Source organism: Mus caroli, unplaced genomic scaffold, assembly GCF_978045245.1.
Source record: "Mus caroli unplaced genomic scaffold, Mus_caroli_1 scaffold_19, whole genome shotgun sequence".
NCBI lineage: Eukaryota > Metazoa > Chordata > Mammalia > Rodentia > Muridae > Mus > Mus caroli.
This window is the reverse complement of record NW_028227274.1, coordinates 35,683,442-35,711,122: the sequence shown is the minus strand read 5'-3', so window position 1 is coordinate 35,711,122 and position 27,681 is coordinate 35,683,442. Positions and strand designations below refer to the sequence as shown.

At 43.1% G+C, this 27,681-nt stretch overlaps 1 protein-coding gene and 1 non-coding gene across 7 annotated transcripts; both read right to left on the bottom strand.

The window, feature by feature from the left end:
• Window positions 1–3,946: 3,946 nt before the first annotated feature.
• On the bottom strand, window positions 3,947–26,191 carry Rnf14 (ring finger protein 14). 6 transcript variants are annotated; one of them, XM_085833564.1, is made up of 10 exons: window positions 26,046–26,188; window positions 25,269–25,344; window positions 22,954–23,126; window positions 22,309–22,474; window positions 21,118–21,269; window positions 14,286–14,816; window positions 12,853–13,081; window positions 9,527–9,699; window positions 7,184–7,314; window positions 3,947–5,244 (listed from the first exon to the last, which is right to left on the bottom strand). In XM_085833564.1, the coding sequence occupies exons 4-10, from the start codon at window positions 22,460–22,462 to the stop codon at window positions 5,157–5,159; spliced, it is 1,458 nt and encodes a 485-aa protein (XP_085689690.1). In that variant the 5' UTR covers window positions 22,463–22,474; window positions 22,954–23,126; window positions 25,269–25,344; window positions 26,046–26,188; the 3' UTR covers window positions 3,947–5,156. The 6 variants fall into 6 exon arrangements, with proteins under 6 accessions (XP_085689690.1, XP_085689688.1, XP_085689687.1 ...); XM_085833562.1 differs by having other exon boundaries at window positions 22,309–22,470; window positions 25,269–25,378; window positions 26,046–26,187; XM_085833561.1 differs by having other exon boundaries at window positions 22,309–22,470; window positions 26,046–26,187.
• Window positions 24,809–24,913, bottom strand: LOC115029949 (U6 spliceosomal RNA). Its single transcript, XR_003835504.1, has one exon. It is a non-coding gene; the product is annotated as a U6 spliceosomal RNA (small nuclear RNA).
• Window positions 26,192–27,681: the final 1,490 nt, after the last annotated feature.

Sequence of the window (27,681 nt, the reverse complement as noted above, 5' to 3'; positions counted from 1 at the left end):
TCCCCACTAGGTTCTTTTAACACGAGGCCTGGCCAGAGATCTCCGTGGAAAACCTCTGGTATCCAGGCCCACAAAAGTTCATCCCAGTTTTTACTATAAACCCTCAGTAGGCTGAATTTAGGCAACAGTATCAGTGGGCACCACAGTGTTTCTTCAACCTACCTGGAGCTTTACATATAACTTAATTGCTTATGTCAATGTCTAAGGCTAAGTAAGACAGTCAGGTGTGGCACTTTGTTACACAGAAATTGTATAAAATACCAAGATTGTGCCGGGCGTGGTGGCGCTCGCCTTTAATCCCAGCACTTGGGAGGCAGAGGCTGGTGGACCTCTTTGAGTTTGAGGCCAGCCAGGTTTTACAGAGTGACAGAGACAGACAAGGCTGCACAGAGAAACCCTGTCTTAAAAAAACAAAATAACAACAAAATTGCTTTTGCCACAGAATGCTGACAAGTTTCTGTTTTGTTTTCTGAGTCAGTCTTGGTATGTCACCCAGACTCCACTGGAATTTCCTGGGTTCTAGCTCAGCCCATTGAGGTCTGATTAGGGCCAGCAGCTCTATTTTTAACAACATAGCAACTGCTGACACCTGCTGGCAGTGTTAGTAACATTACTTGGAAAATGCAATTTCTGGTCAATTTTTTGACATTCACTTTTAAAGCAATGAGGATATGAATAGCATTAAGGTTCTTCCCTAGTCCTTCCCACTTGGCAGAAACATACATTAAAGAGACTTAAAATGTTAACTAGAACCTTCTACAACTACAAATGACCTTAATTAACCCTGGTGTGGTGATCCACGCCTTTAATCCCAGCACTTGGGAGGCAGAGGCAGGCAAATCTCTTGAGTTCGAAGCCAGCCTGGTCCACAGAGTGAGTTCCAGGACAGCCAGGGCTACACATGGAGACCCTGCCTCAAAAGAGTTAGAAAAAAGAAGGGAGAAGGAGAGCAACCCTCCTGGCCATGCTACAGATCTAGGTAGCCAGGTGGAGGTTTTTCTGTTGCTGTAGTTGATTAATCCCCTCTAATCACACCACCCCCTTGGTGGCGGGGTGGGGGTGGGGGTGTTCCTCATTACCTGCCTCAAGGCCTTAATCATTAATCAACTCAATGGCTGAGCCACTCCTGAATTTTCACATTGTTAACACCTCCCTTCCAATACTCTCGAGTTATTAATTATTAAGATCTTTATTCCATCTTTGCTACCCTAGACCCAATTTTGGGGTGGGCTGGGGCTAGTCTTCCCTGGCTCTTATGTGATTGGTTTGCTGTTTCTTCTGCCGCTCTCAAGTCTAGATCTTATTCCATTCCTGACATGGCGAACCTTTCTCTCATGCATTTCTTGCCTGGTGATCCTAAAAGTTCCGCCTCTGTCTCCCTGCCCAGCCATTGGCCACTGACAACTTTATTTACCAAACAAAGCCAACAAGGGGCAAGGACCTTCAGCATGTGTCGTCTTACATACTGGTGTGTGAATTCCTGTGTAATTTTGGGAATCCAATAAACATAATACAAACAATAAACCAAATTCACAACACTTCTTGTGCCATGCACATCCTGGTCCAGTTGAGACGACAGACTTGTGTTTTCACACCAACTGGGACTGGAATAGGTTGATCTCCTGTATTCTGACTTACTTGTTCAGTGTTTAAATGCTTTTTCTTCCTTCAGGTAACTGAGCAGGGAAATGGCCGTAACAGGTAAACAACCTAGAACTGGAAACAAAACCAGTGAAGTGTCCTGAATGGTAACTAATTTATCAAAGCTACTAATAAAATATAATTCATTGGCTTGCTGAGCTTAGAGCTTTCAGCCCCTGGTCAATCCAGATGCATCAATATATAATGGATATTTATCTATACAATAAATATGGATGGGACAACTATGACAGCCAAGGGGTATCTAAGGAAATAGGGGACTAAGTGTAATGTGATATGCAGAGATATGAGATCCTGGAACAGAGAACATAAACAAGGAAAGAACTAAGAAAATGGTGCAAGATGTGGCCTACAATTGCGTCTGCCATTGATGGCGCCACATTACTAACACACGGTATCAACAATGGGGACACATGAGATATAAAAAGACTTGAGTCGCACTTTATAAATAGATTAAACAACATGCATCTCAGTTGACAGAGGCAGGCCAAAGTCACAAAAAGTGATGGCCCACATTTCAAGAAAAGAGTTATTTGGAAAGTTATCTTCTTTTATCAGCCCTAGACCCACAAGCATTATACAGTTTAAAAAAAAAAAAAAATCAGGAGTCAGAGCCTCTTCAAACTCACAACCAAAGGTCTCCCAAAGCTCATGTCAATATATGGCAAGTTTCAGACCTTATGTCAAACGGCCTTGATCCTGAGGTAGGGATAAACCCCTTTTTTTCTTTTTCTTTTTAAATTTATTTCATAAATGAGTGAGTACACTGTCACTGTCTTCAGACACACCAGAAGAGGGCATCAAATCCCCATTACAGATGGTTGTGAGCCACCATGTGGTTGCTGGGAATTGAACTCAGGACCTGTGGAAGAGCAGCCTCTTACCCGCTGAGCCACCTCTGCAGCCTGGAATAAACCTCTTCATTCCATCAGGCGTTTCCAGGACACAGCAGTCTTCCAGAAACTCATTTATTTCACAGGGCAAAGAAATTTACTGAGGCTGGAGAGATGGCTCTGCAGATAAGAACACTTGTTGCGGGCTGGTGAGATGGCTCAGTGGGTAAGAGCACCTGACTGCTCTTCCGAAGGTCCAGAGTTCAAATCCCAGCAACCACATGGTGGCTCACAACCATCCGTAACGAGATCTGGCGCCCTCTTCTGGAGTGTCTGAAGACAGCTACAGTGTACTTACATATAATAAATAAATAAATCTTTAAAAAAAAAAAAAAAAAAAAGAACACTTGTTGCTCTTCCAGAGGACCTGGGTTCAATCCCTAGCACCAACATGGGGGCTCACAATAATCTGTAACTACACTTCTAGGGCGTCTGCAAGCATCTTCTGTCCTCCATGGGTATCAGGCACACAGACAGGCAAAACAGTCATACACACACAGAAATATAAAACAACCCCCCTCCAATTCTACTAAACATACCATCTCAAAATTAGCTGCCTCAAAAATAATAATCTAAAAAACCCAATGGTCTATGTTAAAATTGAGGGTGAGGATTTTGTACCTAAAGAGGAAACAAAGATCATCAGGTGAATAAGCAAGCCTCAGGCTCACCACTGTGGGCTCGCTAACAGCCACGCACGACCAAGCTGTTTCCTTCATGACAGTACTGTAAAGGCTTTGTTTTCACTTTTAAGATTTCACCAACAAACTGCACAATAGCTAAAATGATCGCTATCGTTTATCAAAAAGTGTGTCAGTGGTGCCGATGAGCGCCAAACTGACTTCCTGTTAGACCTCTCGAGGACACTCAATAGTTACTTGATTTCCTTTCCTTACCTTCCACTGTTTGTGTTTGTTTGTTTTGTTTTTTCGAGACAGGGTTTCTCTGTGTAGCCCTGGCTGTCCTGGAACTCACTTTGTAGACCAGGCTGGCCTCAAACTCAGAAATCCACCTGCCTCTGCCTCCCGAGTGCTGGGATTTAAGGGGTGCGCCACCACCGCCTGGCCCACTTATCTTTTTTTTAACTCCAGTGATAATATAAAATGTGTGGATGGAAGCCCGTGAAATGAGCATGTTCAAAATATATGCCCTGAGTAAGAAAGGAGGTGCTGTTCTGGGACCCTCTCTTTTCTCTTTAAAAATGTCTCCGTGTGTGTCACTTAGTGGCAGACTCAGACTCAGCACACTTGAGGTCTTGGGTCGATCTCTAGAAGGAAACCCAACAACAAAACAGCCCAACCAGCAGAACAGACAGAAACACAAGTCAGTTCTAATTTCAGCCAGTGTTCTGGTGACAGGATCAACAGGACACCATGTCTACTTCAATTACAGGATGACTTTAAATTACTTTATTGTTAAGATTAAGCATCCTCATTGACAATCCAGAAGCAGTCTGAGCTGACAGTTAAGCAATTCCTTAATTTTCAGTGTCAAAGTAGAAAACACATGTTCACAAGCTACAGGTGAATTCCTGTCCCTTCAAAACATCCACCAAGTAACGACCGAGCCACTTACCGAATCATGAAGACGACAGTTTTTCAGAAAGCCAATAAAACTCAGAATTAGGAATCCAGCTATCAAGCTACTATTATCACTGGAAACACTGCTGTTTAAGAGGGGAGGGGAGGAAGCCCAGTTGCTGTAGGTGATAGAGAGGACCCGAGGGTTCGGAAGGTCGGGGTAGAACCATGATGCTCTTCACAGGTTTAGAGAACATTCATGAGGAACACACTGGGCTCTTTTCTATTCTACTGAGGAAATAAAGACTCACACCGCTGGGATCAACATTAAAACTGTCCTTGCCCACAAGAGGTGGGAGGCAACGGGAGAAAGTTGAGAACACAATGGGGCAGACAGCTCTGACTCGAAATCTGGAGGAATTCTGAGCCAGAGTCCTAAATTCTACATTTGGCTCTAAAACAGTGGGCTCAATACACTATTCATAAATATCAAGTGACCCACAGGGACTGTGGCACTAAAAATACTTTTAATGTACTATAGACTTCTATTCTGGCAAGCAGTAGAACAGAACGACACTGGGACAACTGGTCAGTTACAGAGCAGAGGCTCCTCCACAGCACGGATGGGAGTGAGCAGTGTACAGAGAATGGATCAGGCTCCCAGGACAGTGTGGCTGGGGCTGTGACTGTCCCCAGCTGAGGGATGGAACTGAGAGTGCTCCAACAACGTGAGGCTGCTTGGACATGGTCTAAAAGCTAAACTCTTGACCCTCTCCCTAACCTAAAGCTTGGGGGAGAAAATAATATTTACTTTTTAACTATTCACATTTTGGGCATATTATAATATTTAATCTCCTATAGTTTTCATTTCTGATCCTTTGGCATATAATTTTATCAGATTATGTTACATGGAAAATGTATGTGCCTTAATCAGTAGAACCAAAGGAAAATATAAACCCTGTTCTTCCTCTACACTGGAAGAGTGAATAGATGGCCCCTAAAGATCCTGCAAGATCTCTCTGTGTACTTGACAGAAGATCAGGGCAAACCATCCCACTTCTATATTGTGAGCAGAAGGAATGAACTAGTCGTCGTCATCATCTTCATCATCGTCGTCCTCCTCAATTTCATCTTCCCACATATCACCATTAATATCCACGGCGTGGAACAACCTGAAAACATAAAATAAGGCATACATACACTTAGGCAAAAAATAAGGCATACATACACTTAGGCAGTTGAACAAAACAGCAGAATCTGTCTTTCCTTCTCTCAAAAGCAATCTATTCTTCTGGTAACATCTCTCCATAAATTTTCTTCTTTAACCATTTCATTAAGGAGGGCTAAAATCTAGGTCCTTCTAAGATGCTGAGGGCTGCTTGTGTAAGGAGATAGACGGTATCAGCTCAGGACCCCCAAACCAAGTTCTCAACCAAATTACCTGCCCAGAGAGACAAAGGGCAAGAAATAAGAGGCAAGGACGGGAGCTAGAGGATGAGGGAGAAGGGGAAAGGAATGAAGGAAAGAGCAAAGGGATATCTGTCTCAGAGGGACAAAGGCCTGCCTCTAGTCAGAGGAGACAGACGTGGCCCACAGGCAAATGGGAGTTTATAGAGGTAAAGGGGAACACCCCCCACCCCACCCTGCCCTGAGTTAGGATGATGTATTTAATTTTAATTGGAAATGTTAACTAGATGAGACAAAGGGGGCTTTTATAGAAATAAAATATAGAACTTCAATACTTTGATAGCTGGACCTTGGTGGTCAGCCTCCGGAGGAGGAAGCAGTCAGATAAGGGAACAGACCTTGGTGGCCAGCTTTAGGAATGTCATCTAATGGTTTTTTAATCAAGGCTGGGGGAATGGGGAGAAAGGCAAGGCCCTTCTCAAAAAATCAGAAACAAAGCTGGTGGTGACAGCCTTTAATCCCAGAACTTGGGAGCCACAGGCATGCAGATCCCAAGTCCAGCCTGGTCTACAGAGGGAGTTCCAGGACAGCCAACACCACACAGAGAAACCTGACTTCACATGTGCACCATGACACAAACACACCAACAACACCCTCTCACACACAAATAATTTAAAACATTTTTAAAATCCAAGACCAGCCTATATCACATATGCTCTGTGTTTTAAAATGTGGGGTGGGGGTACGGGTGAAGAAATGGTGCAGCTGTTAAGAGCATAGCTGCTCTTCCAGAGGTCCTAGGTTCAATTCCTAGCACCCACATAGTGGCTTCACAACTATCTATAACTTCAGTCCCAAGGGATACAACATGCGTTTCCAGACTCTGCAAGCACCAGGCATACATGTAGTGTACAGAAGAACATGCAAGCTCAACACCCATAAATGTATTTTTTCCCCAAGACATGGCTCCTCTGTGGAGCCTGGCTGTCCTGGAACTCACTCTATAAACCAGGTTAGCCTTGAACTCAGAAATCCGCCTGCCTCGGCCTTTCTAAGTGCTGGGATTAAAGGAGTATGCCACTACTTCCTGGCTAAGCATACATTTTTTTAAGGTGAGAATAAAAAAAAATTGTTTTCAAGAGGTGTATACTCTGATTATAAACCCATTTTCTTTTTTTTTTTTTTTTTTGGTTTTTCAAGACAGGGTTTCTCTGTGTAGCCCTGGCTGTCCTGGCACTCACTTTGTAGACCAGGCTGGCCTCGAACTCAGAAATCCGCCTGCCTCTGCCTCCCCAGTGCTGGGATTAAAGGCGTGCGCCACCACGCCCGGCTTAAACCCATTTTCAAGACGACTTAAAAATCACATGTAGGAAAAGAGTTCTCCAAGTCTAGCTACTTTAGGAAAAAACTGGTATTCAGGAGATAAACTAGCCTGCACACTGGTATCCAAACATTCCATATGCTCGGAAGATGGTTCAGTGGTGAGGAGTGCTGTACCATCACGAGGACAGGAGTTTGGATCCCAGTACTCATGTAACAAACCAGGCATCCTGCAAACAATCTGTTCTTCCAGCTCCAGCTCTGAAAGACCACGCCCTCTTGAGTCTCTGCCCATCCAGGGCACACCTGTGCACACACACAACCTCATGCAGGCACACTCGAGTTTTTTACCTGCTAACTCGAAGGAACCCTGTGTGTACAAACCTGTTAAAGCATGGAGACTCAGAATCAGTGAAATGTCTGTAAGGATTTGCTCGAGAGAGAGAACCCATGCAAATCCAGCAGAAATACTGCATACAGCCAGTGCAGGTCATCTTGTTGCAGCCGTCTAATTTCTAGTAGGAAGGAGAGACAAGAACATCATGGTGGTAAAAGCAGTCCAGTCTTTTGTCCACCACCGCCCGGCTACTTTTTATTTTTTTTTTTTATTTTTTTTTTTTAAAGATTTATTTATTTATTATATGTAAGTACACTGTAGCTGTCTTCAGACATTCCAGAAGAGGGCGCCAGATCTCGTTGCGGATGGTTGTGAGCCACCATGTGGTTGCTGGGATTTGAACTCTGGACCTTCGGAAGAGCAGTCGGGTGCTCTTACCCACTGAGCCATCTCACCAGCCCCCTACTTTTTATTTTTAAGACAGGGTTTAAGTTGTTCACTGGCACTCCTCTTGCTTCAGCTTCCCAAATGGCTGGGACTACAGAATATGCCAACCAGGCTAGGACTGAGTTTTAAATTTCTATACCAATCAAAACTACTAAGTGGAGTCACAGGGCTCAAGCATGTCAGAAGTGGTCAAATAGGATACCGCCTTCCTTAATGATGCAACTAGGGAATTACCATCAGTTTCAGTTATAATGTACAAGATTAGAAAAATGAAATCAAATGGAAGGCCATGCTTTGATTTTAAAATCTGTTAAACTTTTGGTAAGAAGAAAAAAATGTCTATTTGGCTCAGAGTAATACGGAAAATGCTTCTACTTCCTGACTACATATTTGTTAAATGCATTTGGTATTCTGAAGGATAAATAATTTTGAAAAGTCAGAACTATTTTTTTGAGACTGAGATTCATGAGTCTATGTTGGCCTTGAACTTGCTACACAGCTACGGGTGACTTTGAACTTCTGGTTTTCCTGCCTTCACCTCCCAATGCAAGGACTCCTGCTGTCCATTCCACAAAGAGTGAAGTGGACACATTTGGCTTTTGTCATATACGTCTAGTTTGTTGTACTGGGGACCAAATTCCTAAATTCTAGGCCAGCACCCTACCAACTGAGGCATATCCCCAGACCCAGATAAGACTGTTTTAGAAACACAGATTAGGGCTGGAGAGATGGCTCCTTGGATAAGAGCACTAGCTGCTGTTCCAGAGGACCCAGGTTCAATTCTCACCATCCACATGGGGGCTCACAACCACCTGTAACTCCAGTTCCAGAACAATCCAAAGCGACCTTCTGGTCTCTGTAGGCACCAAGCATGCACATGGTACTCAAACAAACATGTGGGCAAACAGCCATGCACACAAAATAAAAATAGGCAATCTTTAAAACCACAAAGATTAAGAGTTGACTGCAGCTCTGTATGCTCTTCCTTACGAGTTTGTCCCTTTCAAACCTCATGTGGGGAGTTTACTCCCCATTGTGAGATATTAAAACATGGAACGGGGGCTGGTGAGATGGCTCAGTGGGTAAGAGCACCCGACTGCTCTTCCGAACGTCCGGAGTTCAAATCCCAGCAACCACATGGTGGCTCACAACCATCCGTTACGAGATCTGACTCCCTCTTCTGGAGTGTCTGAAGACAGCTACAGTGTACTTACATATAATCAATAAATAAATCTAAAAAAAAAAAAAAAAAACATGGAACTTAGCCGGGTGTGGTGGTGCACGCCTTTAATTCCAGCACTCGGGAGGCAGAGGCAGGCAGATTTCTGAGTTTGAGGCCAGCCTGGTCTACAAAGTGAGTTCCAGGACAGCCAGGGCTATACAGAGAAACCCTGTCTTGAAAAACCAAAAAAAAAAAAAAAAAAAAGCCAAAAAAACAAACAAACATGGAACTTGACCCGAAAGTTGCATCTAGAAGCAAGGCCCTTGGAGAAGATGAGGGTGAGATAAGGCCATCATTGGAGGCTGGTGACTTTACACAAGAGAGAACTACCAGTGGAGAGAGAACTACACTTCCCACCACTCAATGCTCTGCACGTCTCAGGACAGAACCAGATCGATCCAAAATAAACTTTGTAACTAACCTAGCCTGTGGCCTTATTATTAACAAAAGAGAGCAACATGAAGCATCATCTATTCAATTCTGAAGTGGGCACAATGTACAATAAATTGTATAAAAGCAGTTTGAAAAGAGAAGCCTATAGACACTTAAGGTCAGTTACAGTATTTACTACTGAAATTCCATTTTCAGTCAGAAGGTTGAGTAGGTACCCAAATGCTTTTTCAAAACCTAACTATTACAACTGACCAGTGGGCTTCTGAGGGCACCTGTGCCCTTGAGTCTGCTCTAGAGGTTACCTGTATGGGTGTGCCGCAGAGGTTACCTGTATGGGTGTGCCGCAGCAGGGGCAGCTCTTGGAGTTCTTCTCTAGCCAGTCTTTACTTTCCATCTCCTCCAGGGCCTTCTGAATCACCCTCTTGCCATACCTCTGTTCCAAGAACCTCTTAGTAGCTTCGTCTGCTTGTAGGTATTCATTTCGTAAGTCTATTAATTTCTCTAGAAAAACATTAAAAATAGCCATAATGGGCATGATGGTGTATAGCTTTAGCCCCAGCACTTAGGAAGCAGAGGCAGGCAGATCTCATTGAGCAAACATTAAAGGCTAACCTGGTCTGCATAGAGTTCCAGGTCAGACAGAACTATGTGGTAATATCCTGTCTTGAAAACAAAACAAAAATTCCACAATAAAACCCCAAAATACCCATAATATTTACATATAAAAATTTTAGATCAGTGGAGGAGAGGGGAGACAAAAAGGGGCAATGGAATGATTATGATAAAAATAAATACATGTGTAAAAACTTCATAATGAAGTCAGGGAGTGGTGGTGAATATTTTTAATCCTAGTCTCCAGGAGGCAGAGGCAAGTGGATCTCTTGTGAAGCCAGCCTGGTCTACAGAGGGAATTTCACAACTGCCAGAGCTACACAGAGAAACTCTGTCTTGGAAAACAAAAACGAAAAACAACAAAAATCCATAATAAAACCCATTATTGTACATAATTAATATGCCAGTAAGAACCATAAATATATCGTATGTGAAAATGTGAACAACCTTCTGTAGTTTAAATCTGTCTATTACATAAAGTTTTCAACATGCTGAAAAAAAAAAAATCAAGACACACATAAAAAGACTTATGATTGGAGTAGCTACCATCCAATCCAAATCATAAGATCCAAAAAAAAATACTTAGACCAGGTAAAAGTCCCTTATGCAGCCCGACAGAGGAGGGAGGGAAGCCACCCACTACAAGAGTCGTACTTGCTCAAGTGGCAAGTTTTCCTCTGCCTTTGATTTCTCAATGTCACTATGTTTATATAAAACTAACAATATGTGTTTATCAAAACAAAACACAAAAAACCCCCATGGAGCCAAGTGGCAGAGTGGTTGCCAAGACCTTAACTTCAATCCCCAATGCCACACCAAAATCTCTAGGTTGTAGACACAGATTCTATAATATATAAACATCTGTTATCATAAAACTCCAATTTAAAAATTTTTTTGTTTTTGTTTTTCAAGACAGGGTTTCTCTGTGTAGCCCTGGCTGTCCTGGAACTCACTCTGTAGACCAGGCTGGCCTTGAACTCAGAAATTTGCCTGCCTCTGCCTCCCAAGTGCTGAGATTAAAGGTGTGTGCCACCACTGCCCAGCATAAAACTCCAAATTCTGACATACTAAAATAGAGATTAAATTTTGCTTTGCCGAAGGTGCTCTTCCTAGGGCAGGTAAGATGGCTCAGTGGATGAAGAATTGGCTGCCATGTCTGATGACCTGACTTCAATATTCAGGTCCACACGGTGGAAGATCAACTCCCTCAAGGAGTCTTCAGACCTCCACATTCTCACCAAGATATGAGTGTGCTTCCCACCATGAGAATAGACAGACAGACAGACAGAAAGGCAGACTGATGAACAGACAAATGCAAATTTTAAAGCAGTTCTTCCTTGAGGTTGGAGAGAAGGCTCAGCTGTTAAGAATACTTGCTGCCCCTCCAGAGGACCTGGGTTTCCAGTACAAATGTCATTATGAGGCTCACAACAGCCTGTAACTCCAGCTCCAGGGGAATGTAGTGCCCTCTTCTGGCCTCTACAGGCACTGCTCTCACATGTATACACCCATATTTTTAAAAAGTTCTTTTCACTTTCCCCCCAATACTCCTCAACTGGCTTATACTGCTTCTCTACTACTTAAATGGACTAGGCAACCATTTGCAAAAGTTCCCGCTGTAGATAAAGCTTTTTTTTTTCACAATTGCATTCCATCAGTTTCTCAATACAACTAAAGACCTCTCATTAAAGTCCCAGTTACTTAATTCTTATTTGGGGGATGTGTGTAGTGTATGTATGTAAGAGTACAGACATGTGTACCTGTGCACACAAATGTGGAGGCCAAAGGAGGACATGTGCTATCTTCCTCTATCATTCTCTGCCTTGTTCTAAGACACTAAACCAGAAGCTTGCCCTCTAGGGTATGCTGGCTGGTGAGTGAGCTCCCAGGATCCACCAGTCCTTGTCATACAAAACTGGGGTTTCAGGTCTATGTGGTCATACCCAGAGTTTTACATGAATGTTAGGATTCAGATTCAGGACTTCGTGTCTCTTCCCCACTGACCATCTCCCTGGCCCTGCTCTTGATAGCTTATTAGTTTACTTTCCTCATTCGAGCTCTGCTCCTCTCAAACAATTAGTTCACTGTTTCTTACTCGACCAAGGATGAAAGGTCAGTCCTCCTGTCAGGAATCAATACTTTTATAAATTCAATAGAAGGAATTACTAGAAAGATTAATAACAACTACAAATTTGTATTAGATTTGAGTTATTCTGAAACTGCTCTCTTTAACCCTGACTTTCAATTTCTCTCCCTACCTGTCACAGACACTTTCACTAGTTCTTTTCCATTTGACCACTGTCCTCTTCACTAACTGAGAAAAGGTAGGGCACCAAGGACCAGTCACACTGACAGAAAGGCCCCGATTCCCTAGAGCACCTGCACCCAAACTGGCAGGCATGTGTCTGCCACTCCTGTGTCCACTCCAAACTAGGGGCTCAGGGAGAAGGCATCTGGGGGCTAATGAGACAGAAACACGTGCCGTAGAAGCAAGAGTGGGAGTGTGGATGCCTGCAGCTGCTATCAGGACCCACCTACTCTGGTCACCGGCAGAGTCCACATGCTAGTCTTTCTCCTAGAAAGCATTCCCCTCTAGCCTGCTTCCAGCTAATTAAGCCCCCTCCCCTCAGAGCCATTCCTAACCAGCTCTAGTGTTCTTTCTCCTCCTCAGCACTTACCACTACTTACTGTGTTGTCTGTCAGCCCCACTAGACTGGAAGTTCCACGAAAGGATTTTGTCTCTTCTGTTCATCCCTTTCCCCTAGAGCCAAGATAGTAACTGACAAAGTAACCTCTGAATGAGAATGTCAACCAGCACTCAGCAGGATGTGTCAATCCACCACATCAGCCATCAGACCCAGGGTACACTGGAGCAAACGTTGGTCATAAGTGGCATGCACCTCTGCTTCTAGTAGCTCTCTGCCTTCGAGAGGAATGCAAACTCTACAGGTGTGAGAGCTCTAATGTACGGATGGAAGTTACGGGCCTTCACAAGGGAAAACAAAGGCTACTGGATGAGGGTTGGGTTCAGTTACAACATACCTGCAGTTACCTTACATGGAGAAAGCCCGTGATAGGTCAGTCTGCATAAGGTACAGAAGGCAAAATTGCAGCTGGAGCAGATAGCCATGGTACCACCAGGCTCTTGCATCACAGGGAGCTGGCAGCATGGACGGGGACAATACACCACATCTGCCATTAGATCCAAGGTAGACTGCAGGAGGAGACGGTCATAGCGAGCAAACAAGTCTGCTTCTACCAGCTCTTTGACCTGAGAGGGAATATAAAGCACCACAGATCTGAACATTTCCCAACTAGCTCTGGTTCTATGAAGACTCAGAGGCTGCTGATATAAAATAGATAGGTACAAAAGTCACACCCTATTCTCATTTCAGAAGCGAAGCAGGTTTTGCAATAGTTTATACCCTTTTGGGGGTACAGGGGGAAGCATGGTTGAGATGAATTTTCCTATGTAGTCAGTCAGACCAGCTTTGAATTTTCTGAAGTCCACCTGACTCAGCCTCCTATGCCTTTCTCTGACTGACGTTGTGGTTATATGGATCCACATATTGGTTAAAACTAAGGCCGGGCGTAGCACACACTTTTAGTTCCAGCACTCAGTAGGTGGATCTGAGTTCAAAGCCAGCCTGATCCACAGAGCTAGTTCTAGGACAGGCAGGGAGGACTACACAGAGAAACCCTGTCGAGAGAGGAGAGAGAAAACAGAAATCTGCTTATTTATTTATTTGTGTGTATGTGTGTGGGGGGGGTGGTTAAAAGATGACCTGAGAGAGTTGGTTCTCTCCTAGGTTGAACTCAGGTCATCAGGCTTGGTGGCAAGTGCCTTTACCTGCTGAGCCATCTTAATTTTTTGAGATGAATCTCATGAAGCCCAAATTAGCCTTGAACTTACTAAGCAGTCAAGGATGATGTTGACTCTGGCCTCTACCTCTGGAGTATTGGGATTAGAGGTGGTTGGGTATGTCCACACCCGTCTTATAGCATTCTTTTTTTTTTTTTTTTAATTCATATTTTTTTTATTAGGTATTTTCCCAGTTTACATTTCCAATGCTATCCCAAAAGTCCCCCACCGGCATAGTATTCTTAATAGACACAATGAAACACCTGTGGATTGCATCTAAGGACTTGGTCTATCCCATGAGTACTATCATGAAAGTTTGTGACAGTTGGGGTGTGACTTAGTGGAAAAGGGCTTGTCTAGCATATATGAGGCCTAGGGTTGATCCTCAATACTGCTAAATAATACATTAAGTAAAATGCCTGTGGTAAGTGTGGTGGCAACCACCTTTAATGTCAGTATTTGAGAAGTGGAGGCAGGAGGATAATGAGTTTAGTCCAGTCTGGGATATACAGAGAGAACCTATTTCAAAAGGAAACAAAAGAAAAATTTCTGAGATGATTCCCTTTGTGAAAAAGAACCCGGAGGGCACATGACATGGACAAGAGGACAGTACCTGACCAGGAGTAGCCACTGAAGAGCACTGCGGTTCTGGACAGTTGAGGCATTTAACTTGACCATCTTTGATCTGGATTTCAAAGTAATCCTTCAGACAGGCTTTGCAGTACACATGCTTGCACTCCAAGAAGTGCATACAGTCACTACCCAGCTTCTCACAGAAACAGATGCTGCACAGGAACAGTTTACTGTTGAAGCACTTCGTCTGCCGAGCTTGATTGAAGTCCAGGATCTCCTGGATCAGACTTGGCAATGATTCTACATCCTGTACAGCTCTCTCATCCACAGTTTCTTCTTGGTCTACATCCGCCGCAGCAGCTCCTCCCACACCAAGCTCTGTGCTGGAAGAGGCCTGGGCTGTTGCCCTTCTCTGAACTTTTTTCTGAGACCCCATCTTGAGCTCAAAAGGAGAGACAATATTCAGGTAGGTGAGGGTCTCCTCCTTAAGAAACTGCATCCAGGCAAACAGCACCACGCTGCCTCGGTGTTCTTCCCACAGGTTGTCTAGGTGCTTGCAGAGAGCAGAGAGCTGGGAGAGAGCACATGAGGATGCTGAATTTGAAAAGATGATGACAGACCAGCTCCTGACCTGCTGAAGCTTATTTTAGCATGGCTTCCTGACATTTCTTTCTTACTTACAAAACAGTACCAACATTCTCACCAAATTGTTCAACGATCCAGGAACAGGAGCCAGAGTAAATCAAAATCAGAATCTAGAAGTAGCATGAAGACAAGAGGCTGCCACGGACACAGAACCAGGTTGCTGTTTAAGCTTTTAGAGTCAGTCTGTAGCTCATGTGTCAGAAGGAATCTGGTTCTAAGGGGACTGCTTCTCTTACGGAGCCTACCCTTCCTCATCGGTGGTCTGGAGTGTGATTAGAAAGGGAACACGGCACAGAAGCATCCTAGCCTGCAAGCTCTCACTGCACTTGTATCTGGGTAGGAACATGTGGCAGTCACCTGTGTTCTCTTCCCCCACACCCTCCTGTTCCTCTTTTGGATTAACTGTACTTCCTATAACAAATCTATCTAACAGAAATGTGTGAGTCACATATGAACAGTAAATGGGCTGAAACAAAAAAAAGTAAATAAATAAACAACAACAAAAGAATCATTCAAAACCAGGAACACAGCTCAACCGTAGAGTGCTTGTTTATCTAGTCCACAAGAAACAACAAAGCAAAAACATCCAAGAAAGGATAGTGTCTTCAACACACGGCGCTGGAAAAACTGGATATTCACACTCAAAACAGCCAAACTAAAAGCATACCCCCAACACATACACCAGTTACAAAAATCAACTCAACATGGAGGAAAGCTTTTGTCAAACGTCACAGCTTCTGCGGAGCACAGGGAACAATGGAGCGCAGGGGTGACCTACCAGGTGGGAGCAAACAGTCATGTTGCGTACAACACCCGACAAGGTAACACCCAGCATAGACGACAAATTTCAAAAGCAAAAGTCTCCAAAATACCCTGCTTTTTTCCTTTCTGGTAACAGTGGGAATGGAACCCCGGGCAGATGCACTGCCATGAGCCAGAGCTCTGAGTCTTCTCCTACCTTGGTACGCCCTTGCTAAGCCTGCCCAGGTTTGCCTTTTAAAACATCCTTGTTTGTATGTAGTTCTGTGTGGGTACAAACATGCACGTGCATGGCCTGTATGTGAGGGTCAGAGGACGGCTGGCAGGAGTAAGTTCTCTCCTTCAATTGCATGGGTTTTAGGAATCAAACTCAGTTCATCAGGCTTGAGTGGCCCTGCCTGCAGAGCCATTTTATAGGGCCAGCCCTTCAACTTTTGATGTTCCTGCCTCACTCAGCCTCCTGAAGATCAAAGGCTACTGCTACCAGACCTGGTTTAAGCAATGATATTTAAGTAAGCATTAAGCAATATTAAGTAATATCTGGGGTATTACTCAATGACAGAAAGCATACATAGCATGCACAGGCCCTAAGTTTAATTCCCAGCCGCTTTTAATACACACAGGGCAATACCTGACAATTCTTTTTTTTTTTTTTTTAAGATTTATTTATTTATATATAAGTACACTGTAGCTGTCTTCAGACACACCAGAAGAGGGAGTCAGATCTCATTACGGATGGTTGTGAGCCACCATGTGGTTGCTGGGATTTGAACTCCGGACCTTCGGAAGAGCAATCGGATGCTCTTACCCACTGAGCCATCTCACCAGCCCCTGACAATTCTTAAATGAAGACATGAACTTGCCAGGCAAAGCTCAGTTACACTAACTTCAGTGATGTAAAACCCAGACACAGTGAGGCAGTGGCACAAATAGCTAGCATCAAAAACTGAGTGCTGGCAAGGATGTCGAAAAGGGGACATTGGGCATCCTCTCAGTAAGAACGTGGATTAGTGTAGCTCTGTGAGAAACAGTGTAAAGGTTTCTCAAAGACTCAAAACCAGAACTACAATATAATCCAGCAATCCTACTACCAGGTATGAAGTGTCAGGAAATGAGACTGTGTGGATCGTATACACTCCTATGTAGCAGAGCTGTTCGTTATTGCTAAGGAAGGAAATAACCTAAACGTCCATCACTAGCTGGATATGTAACGATGGAATACTGCCCATCTACAGAAAAGAAAGCCTCGTATTTGCAACATGGATGAAACTGGGAATCACCAGGCTCAGAAACACAAGTACTGAGTGGTTTTGTTCATATGTCAAATATAAGAGTTAACCTCATATAGGCACGGCAAGGTATAATACCTTTAAGTATGCCTGTTTAAGCGAGGCAGAAGAATCAGGAGTCTGAGGTCATCTTCCTTTTTTTATATTTTGCTTTGTTTTTGAGACAAGGTTTCTCTGTGTATCTTTAGCTGACCTGGAACTCGCTCTGTAGACTAGGCTGGCCTCAAACTCAGAGATCTGCCTGACTCTACCTCCTGAATGCTGGGATTAAAGACATGTACTACCACTACCTGGCTTTTTTTTTAAGGGGAGGGGGCTGGAGGGATGGCTCAGCAGTTAAGAGCATTGGCTACTCTTCCAAAAGACCCAAGTTCAGTTCCCAGAACCCATAGAGTGGCTCACAACCATCTGTAACTCCAGTCCCAAGAGACCTCATACCCTTTTCTAGCCTCTGTGGGCACTGCATTCATGTGGTGCACAGACATACATGCAGGCAAGGACAGGGAAGTGAGGGATGGAGGAAAGCTGCCTAGTGCTCACTATGTCAAGGTACAAGAACATGAGGTCCCATGTGCACACAGTAAGGAGATGTTGATAATAATGTAATAGCACAGGCCTGACATCCTAACACTTGAGAGATGGAAGCAAAGTAATTGTGAGTTTAAGGCCGGTCTCAGCTACAGAGAGAGAATCTGGACCACAAGAACCCCTGACTGAAAACAACAAAAGTCACTATATATTTAAAAAAAAACTAGGAGGGGAAAACCTGAAGAAAGGGTTTTGAGTGTTTTCACTATAAAGCAAATATCACATATTCCTATATGCCAAAATACTTAACCCCATAAGGATACACAACTTATATTATCTATTAAGTTGAAATAAATTTAAGTAAACTAATATCCCAGTGCACACCTCCAGGCCCAGCACTTGGGAAGCAAAGTGAGGAGGATCAGGAGTTCAAGGGCATCCGAGAGTATACAGTGGGCTGAAGACCAGCCAGAACCACCCGACTTCCTCTCAAAATTTCTTTTAAAATTGTGAAATTGAAAATACTGTTCAAAGTTTCAAAACTGATTTTAGCCAAGTCAGCAGGAATAACTTTTTTTCTTCATTTATAATAAACGTTTCTCCTTTCAGTCAGGGAACTGGATTCAGGGACCCTGCTTGGCAAGAAGCAGTCTAGCACTCAGCAAGACCCCCAGCAGACAGCTTGACAATCCTCTTCTTACACAGCAGTGGTCTGGAGCAGAGGGAAGCAGAGTGCCACAGGCCCTGAGCAGTAATCCCAGGCCCTCCACGTGTTCTGCTGCCAAAAAACAAGCGCTCACTTCCATCAAAGTTAAACTGTTTTAACTTTTCCATCTAAAACTGGTCCTTCTCATTAGGAAGTCAGGCATAAGAGGATTTCCCAATAGAAATGCAAAATATTTGTAGCTGGAGCTCAGAAATTATAAGCAGCTTTTCTTTTTTTTCAGGTAAACACCTAAAAACAAGCCCTTCCAGATGGCAAGCAAATTTTGTAAATTAAATCCCAATGAAAAAATACCATTTTCTGTTCCTTGCTCTGTATGGTGCTTCTGATAATTCTGCATCCGCACTTACTTAATATTTACTGACATCCAAAGCTTTCACTTACTTAATATTTACTGACATCTAAAGCTTTTTCGTATTTGCTTCAAGCTTTTAATATGAACCATGCTTTTTGAGAAACCTGCTAAAATACATAAAACGTAAGACACATTTCTTTTAGGAGTTTTATTTGATTTGTTTTACATGTATGAGTGCTTTGCCTGCACATATACAGAAGAGAGCACTGGAGTCCCTGAAGCTGGAGTTATAGATGGTTGTGAACTGGCAATGTGGTGCTGGGAATTAAACCAGGGTCCCCTGCAAGAACAACAAATGTTCTTGACCACTGAGCCATCACCTCTCTAGCCCCAAAGTGTAATAACTATTTTTAAGATTTATTCATTTATGTATATGAGTATACTGTAGCTGTCTTCAGACACACCAGAAGAGGGCATCAGACTCCATTACAGATAGCTGTGAGCCACCATGTGGTTGCTGGGAATTGAACTCAGGACCTCTGGAAGAGCAGTCAGCACTCTTAACGCTGAGTCATCTCTTTAGCAGGTGTAATGACTATTTAATGAGGAAGCGCTGCATGCCATGTAAGTGAAGTTTGATAAAGAGACCATTCTTTTCCCTCCTTTCTTCTCCAGTTCCACTTCAGAAGAGACATGCATATAAATGTGAAGTAGGGAATAGAGAGGAGAGAGAGGTGTATACGGTGGAGTAGGGAAAACAACTAGATAACTCCCGCACTCCTGATTCTATCTATCCATCCAACAGAGAATGACAGGTCCATGTGTCCATTTTACAGGTAAAATCCACAATGCTATGGAGTCAAGGTACAGCAACAAAGACTGAACTAAGAAACACAACTGTAAAGGCACAAGCCTTTAATCATAGCACTCGAAAGGCAGAGGCAGGCAGATATCTGTGAGTCTGAAGCCAGCCTGGTTTACAAAGTGAATTTCAGGACAGTCAGGACTGTTACACAGAGAAACCTTGTCAGTCTTGAATATCAAAATCAAAATCAAAAAGAAAAAGAAAAAAGAAAAAAGAAACACAACCAATTAAAACATGGAAAGTAATGAACCCTTCCCTATGCCCTAGTACACCCCAAAGCTAGCAGTAAGTAGATACTAAGATCTGAAAGTCATATATCCAATTAACCGATCCTTTTTATGTGCATGTGCTTAAAGCACATGACAGTATGCAGAGTATCAGTAACTCTATGGATCTCTAAACATCTAAAGAACTTGCTTAATGTCAGTGGTCACAAATGGTAGCCTCAACAGATAATGAGCTACCTTCTACCTACTGCTTCTGGCTAGTTATTACAGTATCTTTTTCTAGTCTGCAGGCATTATCCCCTTTAAAGTTTAACTTCCTTTTAAAATTACTATAATCTTAATTCTTGCAAAGGTACCTTTTTAGAAAAGCTTAGGTGGGAGAACAAAAACTATAATATAAAATCAAGTGGGTTGTTGTACACATATAACCCAGCTCTCAGAGAGCGGAGGGAGGGAGGGAGGACTCATGAGATTTAGCCCAGCCTGGGCTTTGCAGCAAAACTCTATCTTCAGAAATAAACAAACATATCAAAACTGTATGACTAGAGGGAAAAACTAATGAGCTATCTCCTTGAGGTCAACAATAGACAGCTTTTGTCTTAATATCAGCTTATCGATCTTCATAACTTCAAGAAAAGTAGCTATTGATCTATCGCATCTCAGAACACTGTACTAGCTTCAAGTCATATTTACGTCTTAATCAAACCCTGAGGTTGAAGAGAGGCACGTGAAGGCTCCAGACATAAAGGACAGAGTCAGAAATGCTAATTACCCTAGTTTGATCAATACATGCTCTACACAACTGAAATATCACACTTAGCCCCATAAATATGTACAATTATTAACTACTAATAGACAAGTTGATATTATTAGGAAAGGATAAACAGCACAGAGAGAAAGAAGGCTTTCAATATAAGGTATCAAGTCTCAGAAAGTATCCACAAGAACTGCACACATTTCCATTAGTGTGCACTTACAACTAAGTGACAATTATCCATTACTAATATACAGATTTTATGGAGAAGCATCTATTACATTTATGCAGGAATTTGCTTATTATAGAAATTTAGCTCAATTTTCTGTTGTAATTACAATTAAATCTTTGATTTAAGGAATGAATAAGAAACTAAGAAAAATAATATCATTATCTAAGGAAAATAAGGAGGACTTTGTCTGAAGGAAAAGAAACAATACACTTGATTAAAAACCATTGCTGTTGCAATGCATAAGGATTAATTAAGTTTTGTTTACTGCCATTCTTTCTTTCTCCAGTACTGAGGCTAAAACCCAGGACCTTGCACATGTGAGGTAAGAATTCTTTCTACCTCTGAGGCACATCCCCAGCCCTGCCATTCTTCTAAAATCATCAAGCATTTTCAATTCATTAGCATTAGGATTCATGAACACTAGGGGGAAATTTACAAAATCAAATCCATTTGTTCTTTATGCACTGAATTAAAGATCACCAAGGTAGTCTTCAATTAAAGACGATGTTAAAAGTTTCTAAAAATGGATAGGAAAAATTAAGTTTTGGGTCTACCTGAGTTGGTGACAGCCATTTGCCACTAAGTGTGAATGAAGGTGGGGAGGAGGATGGATAATCTGGTGGCAGTTCAAAGTTCAGCACAAGTGGTGGCAGAAAGCAAATGGTGTATTCAAAGCCACTATTCTGGAGAGACTCATTTGAATTGCCTGAACCAAAAACAAAAATCAGAAAGGATCAGTTGATCAGCACTGGAGTGTCCCATACTATCAAGCAGTGCTCAGCCCTGATGCTGTAGTCAAGGGGACAAAACCCTCCCGAAGCACCGTCCATCCCTTAATATTAAGTTTCTAGTCTCTGCCTTCAAAAACAAAACAAAGCAATACCTTTTAAGCCCTTGAAAAATCTACTTAGGTGCTGTGTAATGTATAAAGCCACACAACTCATTCTTGTAAACACTTCCTGGTACAATTCCTAACACTAAGGACCAAGTCGTGAACAATGTTTAACTGTTGATTTATAGTAGACAAAGACACAATCTAGAGAAAAAGACATTTATTTCTATGAGACAACTACGACTTACTAAGACCAGCACATGCCAACTAGTCATGAATCGGTTGGGGAAGTTTGTGCCAACAAAATATTATCAGGCTTGAGGACATAACACGGCACACAACACAGCCACAGGCTCATCTAAGTGATCTCAGCTTCTAGAGAAACATTGTGAGAAAATGTGCATCAAGATCTCTGCAAAGGAACCTCAGTTTTGATTTTCTCCAATAAAAGGTGGCCGAGTAAGAGCATGCCCCACACCTGCCCCATTCCTGTAGCCTCGATTCTAGAAATCAAGCAGAAATCAACCATGTGGCCCTCCAGGGAGCGCCAAGAACCCTTCGCAGTGACACATTACTGTCTGCTTTCTTTTATTACCTCCGATAATCAACAGTTGTACCGATCAACTACTAATTAGAAGACTAGCTGCATAAAATATGCAGGATATCTCAATTCAATGGCCAAAAAAGCAGGATCAAATGGAAAACTTTTTCACCCCTCCCCCAGTTTAATTTTAAAACAGAAAATACAATAAATCTGTCACTAATACTTATCAATAATCCTTTAGGACTATAGACACAAACGACAAGTAAAGTATAAGAAATTGAGAATACTTTCTATTTAGAAAAAGCTATGTTAAGATATTAACTAAATAAATAAAATATCTAATTAAAAAAAAAGGTATTATTAACTAACCGCTCACGAATATTTTGAAATTCTGTGGCAGATCCAAATAGATCCTGGTTTCTCCTCCTTGGACAGACTCAGCTTTTCTAAATTCATCCGCATCATAAATACTCGCCAGGGCCAGTAGTTCATCCTCCTGGGCTTCCAGGTCTTCTGCCGACATTGAACTTGCTGGCTCGAAGACAATCATTCAAAGCAGTTAACAAAAGAATGCACACAATGGGAGAGGTTTCATGGTATATAAAACTTCCTCACAGATAACTGCAAAGGACTTCACCATCCTCTTTTCTGCTGACTCCCCAGGCACCCCAGAGCTAACAGCTAGCTGGTCGCTGTGTGCTTAATGACTAATCCAGGAAGACAACTTTGCCTTGCTTCCTACAACTACTTTCTGAAACTGAAATGGGGTCTGAAACAAAAGTGAGAGGAGCACAGTTTGCATCCTAAAAGACGCTGCTACAAAATATGAAAAGCATTTAAAGGACTCCATTTTCTTTCTTCTCATTTTTTTTTTCTAAACCCCCCATATCTGAAACAATTCTGTTTTCAAAAAAAAAAAAAAAAAATACTGCTTTTCCTCAGCAGTTGTTAAGTTCCGCTTAAGCTTAGCCCTGTCTAAAGCACAGACATGTTCCATTTGAGGTCACGTAGTACCTGTTAGTAACAACCAGAAGAAAAGGATATTAATGCTGCTGCAATCTGTATTTCACTTTGGCTTGGAATTTGTGCAAATCCCATTTATTTTCTAGCCAGTGAAGTTAGACTGAAGTTGGATAAGAAACCAAGATGTGAGATTTGCGTCCAATATACTACAGAAAGTCTGCCATCTGCAAGACAGAAACAGGGAAGATGTGTGAGGATTCTCTTCAGATCCTACCTGCACTAGCATGACTTCAGCCAACTCCCCACCTACTACACCAACCCTGATCCACAGGTAGTATTAATCTCCCAGAACAGACTGAGTCACATGGTTACAGGGCAACCGCACGTTCCCCAGTAATAACACCTTATCAGCCGCCCTCAGCCTGTAACTGAGGTGGTTATAAGAGGTGACACCATGCCCAACAAGTATCTTAAATTTGGTTTTTTGTTTTTTTTTTTTTTTGCTTTCTCCCTCTTTCTTCTACTTCTGTTCCTTTGTTCCCTATCCCCTCTGGCTTTTTATTCTCACCTGCTAATAAATTAGCCTCGAAAGTGACATAGTTAACTCTCAAGGTAGGATAACATTTTAAAACAGAACCAGGGCATACATACGTGGAATGGAAGATTTACTCAGTGTTTACAGCCAGGCCTCCATGACTGAGGCTCTAGCTCCATGGGAGAATAACCTCTAAATTGGAGTTTAGTTTTAGAGAAGTGTGGTCCACAGGTGGGCTATGGGATGTGAGAAACATCTTGAAATTATGTGTAAACATGTTACATAAAACTTTAATTTTTAAATCATGTTTTCAGAAATGATTCCCAAATAAGTCATACCATAATTAGATTATCTTATAAAACACCAAATGTGTATGGTACTAAGTCCAATCACATTACCTTAACTGAATCTTTAACAATCTGACCAGAAAGTAGCACAAGTTGAGGCCAGGATTAAGCCTTTTGTTTCATAGTAAACAGATACGAGAGATGTATTTATTGACTTTATGGTTTTAGGTTAGCATTCTCCATCTTGTCTGCAAATCAGAATCTCCTGAGGAAACTGCTTTTTGAAATTCCAGTACCCAGGTGGGGCGGTGGCGCATGCCTTTAATCCCAGCACTTGGGAGGCAGAGGCAGGCGGATTTCTGAGTTTGAGGCCAGCCTGGTCTACAGAACAAGTTCCAGGACAGCCAAGGCTACACAGAGAAACCCTGTCTTGAAAAAACAAACAAATAACAATAACAAAACTCTAATACCCAGGCCATATTAAAGATCAATTAAGTCAGGCCTTTATTTCCCACCGGCTTTGGCTTTTATTCTCATCTGCTCATAAATTAACCTTGCAGGTGACATAACTCTAAAGGCAGGAAAACATCTTAAAGCAATCATGGGTTCAGCTTCCCAGTCTGTAGAAATCAGCTACAAGAAGGCTTCACTGCATCATTTTCATACGTAATTTGCTTCTGTTCAAATCCCTCCCCATTTAGCCTTGAATTCCTAGGCAGGCAGTGGTGGCATATACCTTTAATCCCAGTACCCAGGCGGCACAGGTTGGCAGATCTCTGTGAGTTCCAGCCTGGTCTACAGAGCTAGTTCTAGGACAGCCAGGGCTACAAAAAGAAACCCTGTCTTGAAAACCTGAAACCGAAACCAAAACCAAACCAAACCAAACAAAAAACTCAAAAAGAAAAAATGCCTCCCCCTTTCTCTCCATCCTGCTTTGTACCCATCCCACTTTAGCACCCCCTCCCCTTTCAGCATTCACATCACATGTGTTCTATTATCCCCCCCTTCCTGAAAATCTCTATTTCCCCTCTCAGTCTTCTAATTGCATAACCTATCCCCACAATCACTCTCCCATACACACACACAAAATACAGAACACTTCATAAGTTTGCATGTCATTCTGGCACCAGGCCTTGCTAATCTCTGTATCATTTCAATTTCCGTATATGTGCGTCCAGAGAAAGCATACTTCTAGATTTCCAAGAAGTACAGATCCAGACCGATAATCCTTACTCCAAAATACACCTCTTTTTGACAGTCCCCTCATCCTACCTGGCCCCAGCTCAACCAAAAGGCTGGGTCCGGGTGGCCCTTAATTCAGTTTGCTAGCCTTCACTTCCTCTGAATCCATCCACTTAACCTTTGGGGGCAACTTCTAAAATCCCACCTCCACATAATAGTTTCCCAACAGACACCGTCTTCTTTAAAAAACGAACCTTGCACTACCTTTCCTACCAGCCTGCATTAGTCCTTTATGTAACAAGCCCAAGTCTCTTCCATCCTCCTATTAGCATCAAGCCATGCCCTGGACACTGAGAAAATACCTGGAGTAAAATGCAATGCGCAGGAATGAAGGACCAGGGGCACAGCAGTCAGTGACCACTTCGTCACATTCCACTCCTAGAAGGAAGTTGGGACGGTTGTCACAGTAACACTGGTAAGAACAGTAACAATTGGTAAGTTCTTAGCGGTGTCAGGCACTGGACTAAGCCCTTTCGGTGCACTAACTGACGCCAGACTCCACAACCACCTGAAGCAAGTCTTATTACTACTTCATTAATCAAAGATAGACAGATGACAGCCTGGGCTCTTTTCTGGACATAAAATGCGTAATTTCTTCATCTGTAAGCCGGGAGCAAGAATAAACCCTGGCAGCATCAAACAGACAAAATTTAATTATGCTACTGTTGCAAACCGGAAGCTGCTCCAGCAGAACGTGAAGCCCCTCCTCCGCTCGGTTTTCCTAGCTTGGGAAAATCCGATTCATCTTCCCAGCCACTCCCTTCAGGCTCAGGCGCTGGCGCTGGGGTCAGCCCGGGTGTCGCCCCGCCGTCTGCCAATCGCCATGCAGACGTGTTTGTACGCCGCCCCAGCAACAGCGGACAGGATCGGGCAGGGCTACAGGCCCGGGGCTAGCAACGGCGCAGAGGAACGGTCCCCGGGCGTGCCAGAGGCGCAGGGCCCGTCCACCCCGCTCTGTCCCCTCGGCGCCCACGGAGCGGGCCGCCCCGCTCCTTCCCGGGCGGGAGAGCCCGGTGTCAACAGGGCAAGCCCGGCCACTCGACTCTGCCTCGCGCGCTCACAGCGCCTCCCCGTCGTACCTTCCGGCCGCTCAGCCGAGCCGGGCCCTAAAGTTCCGCAGGATGCCCTTGACTGGGCCTCGGCAGACGCTTGCCGGCCAGGCCTGCAGACCAGCCGCAGCACCTGAGCACCGCCTCTTCCGTCTCCAGAGCTGTCAGCTGAGAGGGGCGGATGCCGGCGGAGGGTGGGCTCTGCGCAGCCGCCCTCAGCGCGGCTGGCTCCTGCGCGCCCTCTACAGGCCGTGGCCCCTCGCTGCAGGAGCCTCCACCTACAGAATGTGCAAGCTTCAAACCCTCAAATTTGTACAAACGCAGGTTCTGAATAGCGAGAGTTTTTAACCAATCGCTAAACGTGAACCTGAAGTAACGGTCCACCTAGGGGCAAAGACCCCCTTCATAGTCAATCCCAGACCTGGGATTCACACCTTGAGGTGAATGCTGCATCCAGCGTTCCATGTTTCCCTTAATAACGCATTAACTCACTGCATTTTTTAACTGCTGCATTTATTGAGACTTCAAGCACTGTGCTTAGAGCTATATGTATATTTTCCTGCTCTTTACCAAAGTCTTATTATTAGGGTTCTGTTTGCTAGTCTCTTTTACATAGGAAGTTTGATTATTGACATAATTTAGCCGGATTTAAAATTACATCTCGCCAGGCACTGGTGGCACATGTCTCTAATTCCCTCTAATTCCAGAACTTGGCAGGCCGAGCCAGGCGGATTTCTGAGTTCGAGGCCTGGTCTACAGAGTGAGTTCCAGGACAGCTAGGGCTACACAGAGAAACTCTGTCTCGAAAAACTAACTAACTAACTAGCATCTCCTCTTACTTCACAGCATAGTACAAACATTAGCTAAAACGGACCGGATATTTAAATGTGAGAGGCGTAGCCATACAACCCTAGGAAGTAACTATGGGAGCAGGATCTTCAGGAACTCAAAGAAGACATAGTTTTAAGAAACATAGATTGGATTTATAAAATTAGAAATATTGAGAGGGGGGATAGGATAGGGGGTTTCCAAAGGGGAGACCTGGAAAGGGGATAACATTTGAAATGCAAGTAAAGAAAATATCCAATAAAAGAAAAAATGCAATGCTGTTAGGACAGATGTGGCTGGGAGAAGAAACACAAGACTGCTGCATACTAAAATAGAAAGAAAAATGCCTGCTTCGACAATTTTTCTAAGACATCATGTATTTACCCACTCTTAGTTAAGCAAGGAATGGTTTCAATTGAAAATACCCTCCCTGTTAACAGGTTAAAACATGATCAACAGTTAAATAAACTATCATGAGCCTGTGGGGGGAAAATTAGAAATATTTGTGTTTTAATAGACCCTACTAAGGAAGTAAAAAGACAACCCATACTATAGAAAGTTTGGCTGGTTCTCAGAAAAGTTAAATAATATGCAATAATTCTACTCTTAGGTATAATACTCAGGAGAACTGAAAAACTATATTCGCATAAATATTTGATTATAAATGTACATAGCAGCAATGCGTACAAGAACTAAAAAAATGGAAATCCAAAACTCCATCAATGAATGAATAGAATGTGGTATATCCAACAATAGAATATTACTCAGCAATTAAAAACAATATACAAACACATGCTCCAACACGAATGAACCTGGAAAACATTATGCCAAGTGAAAG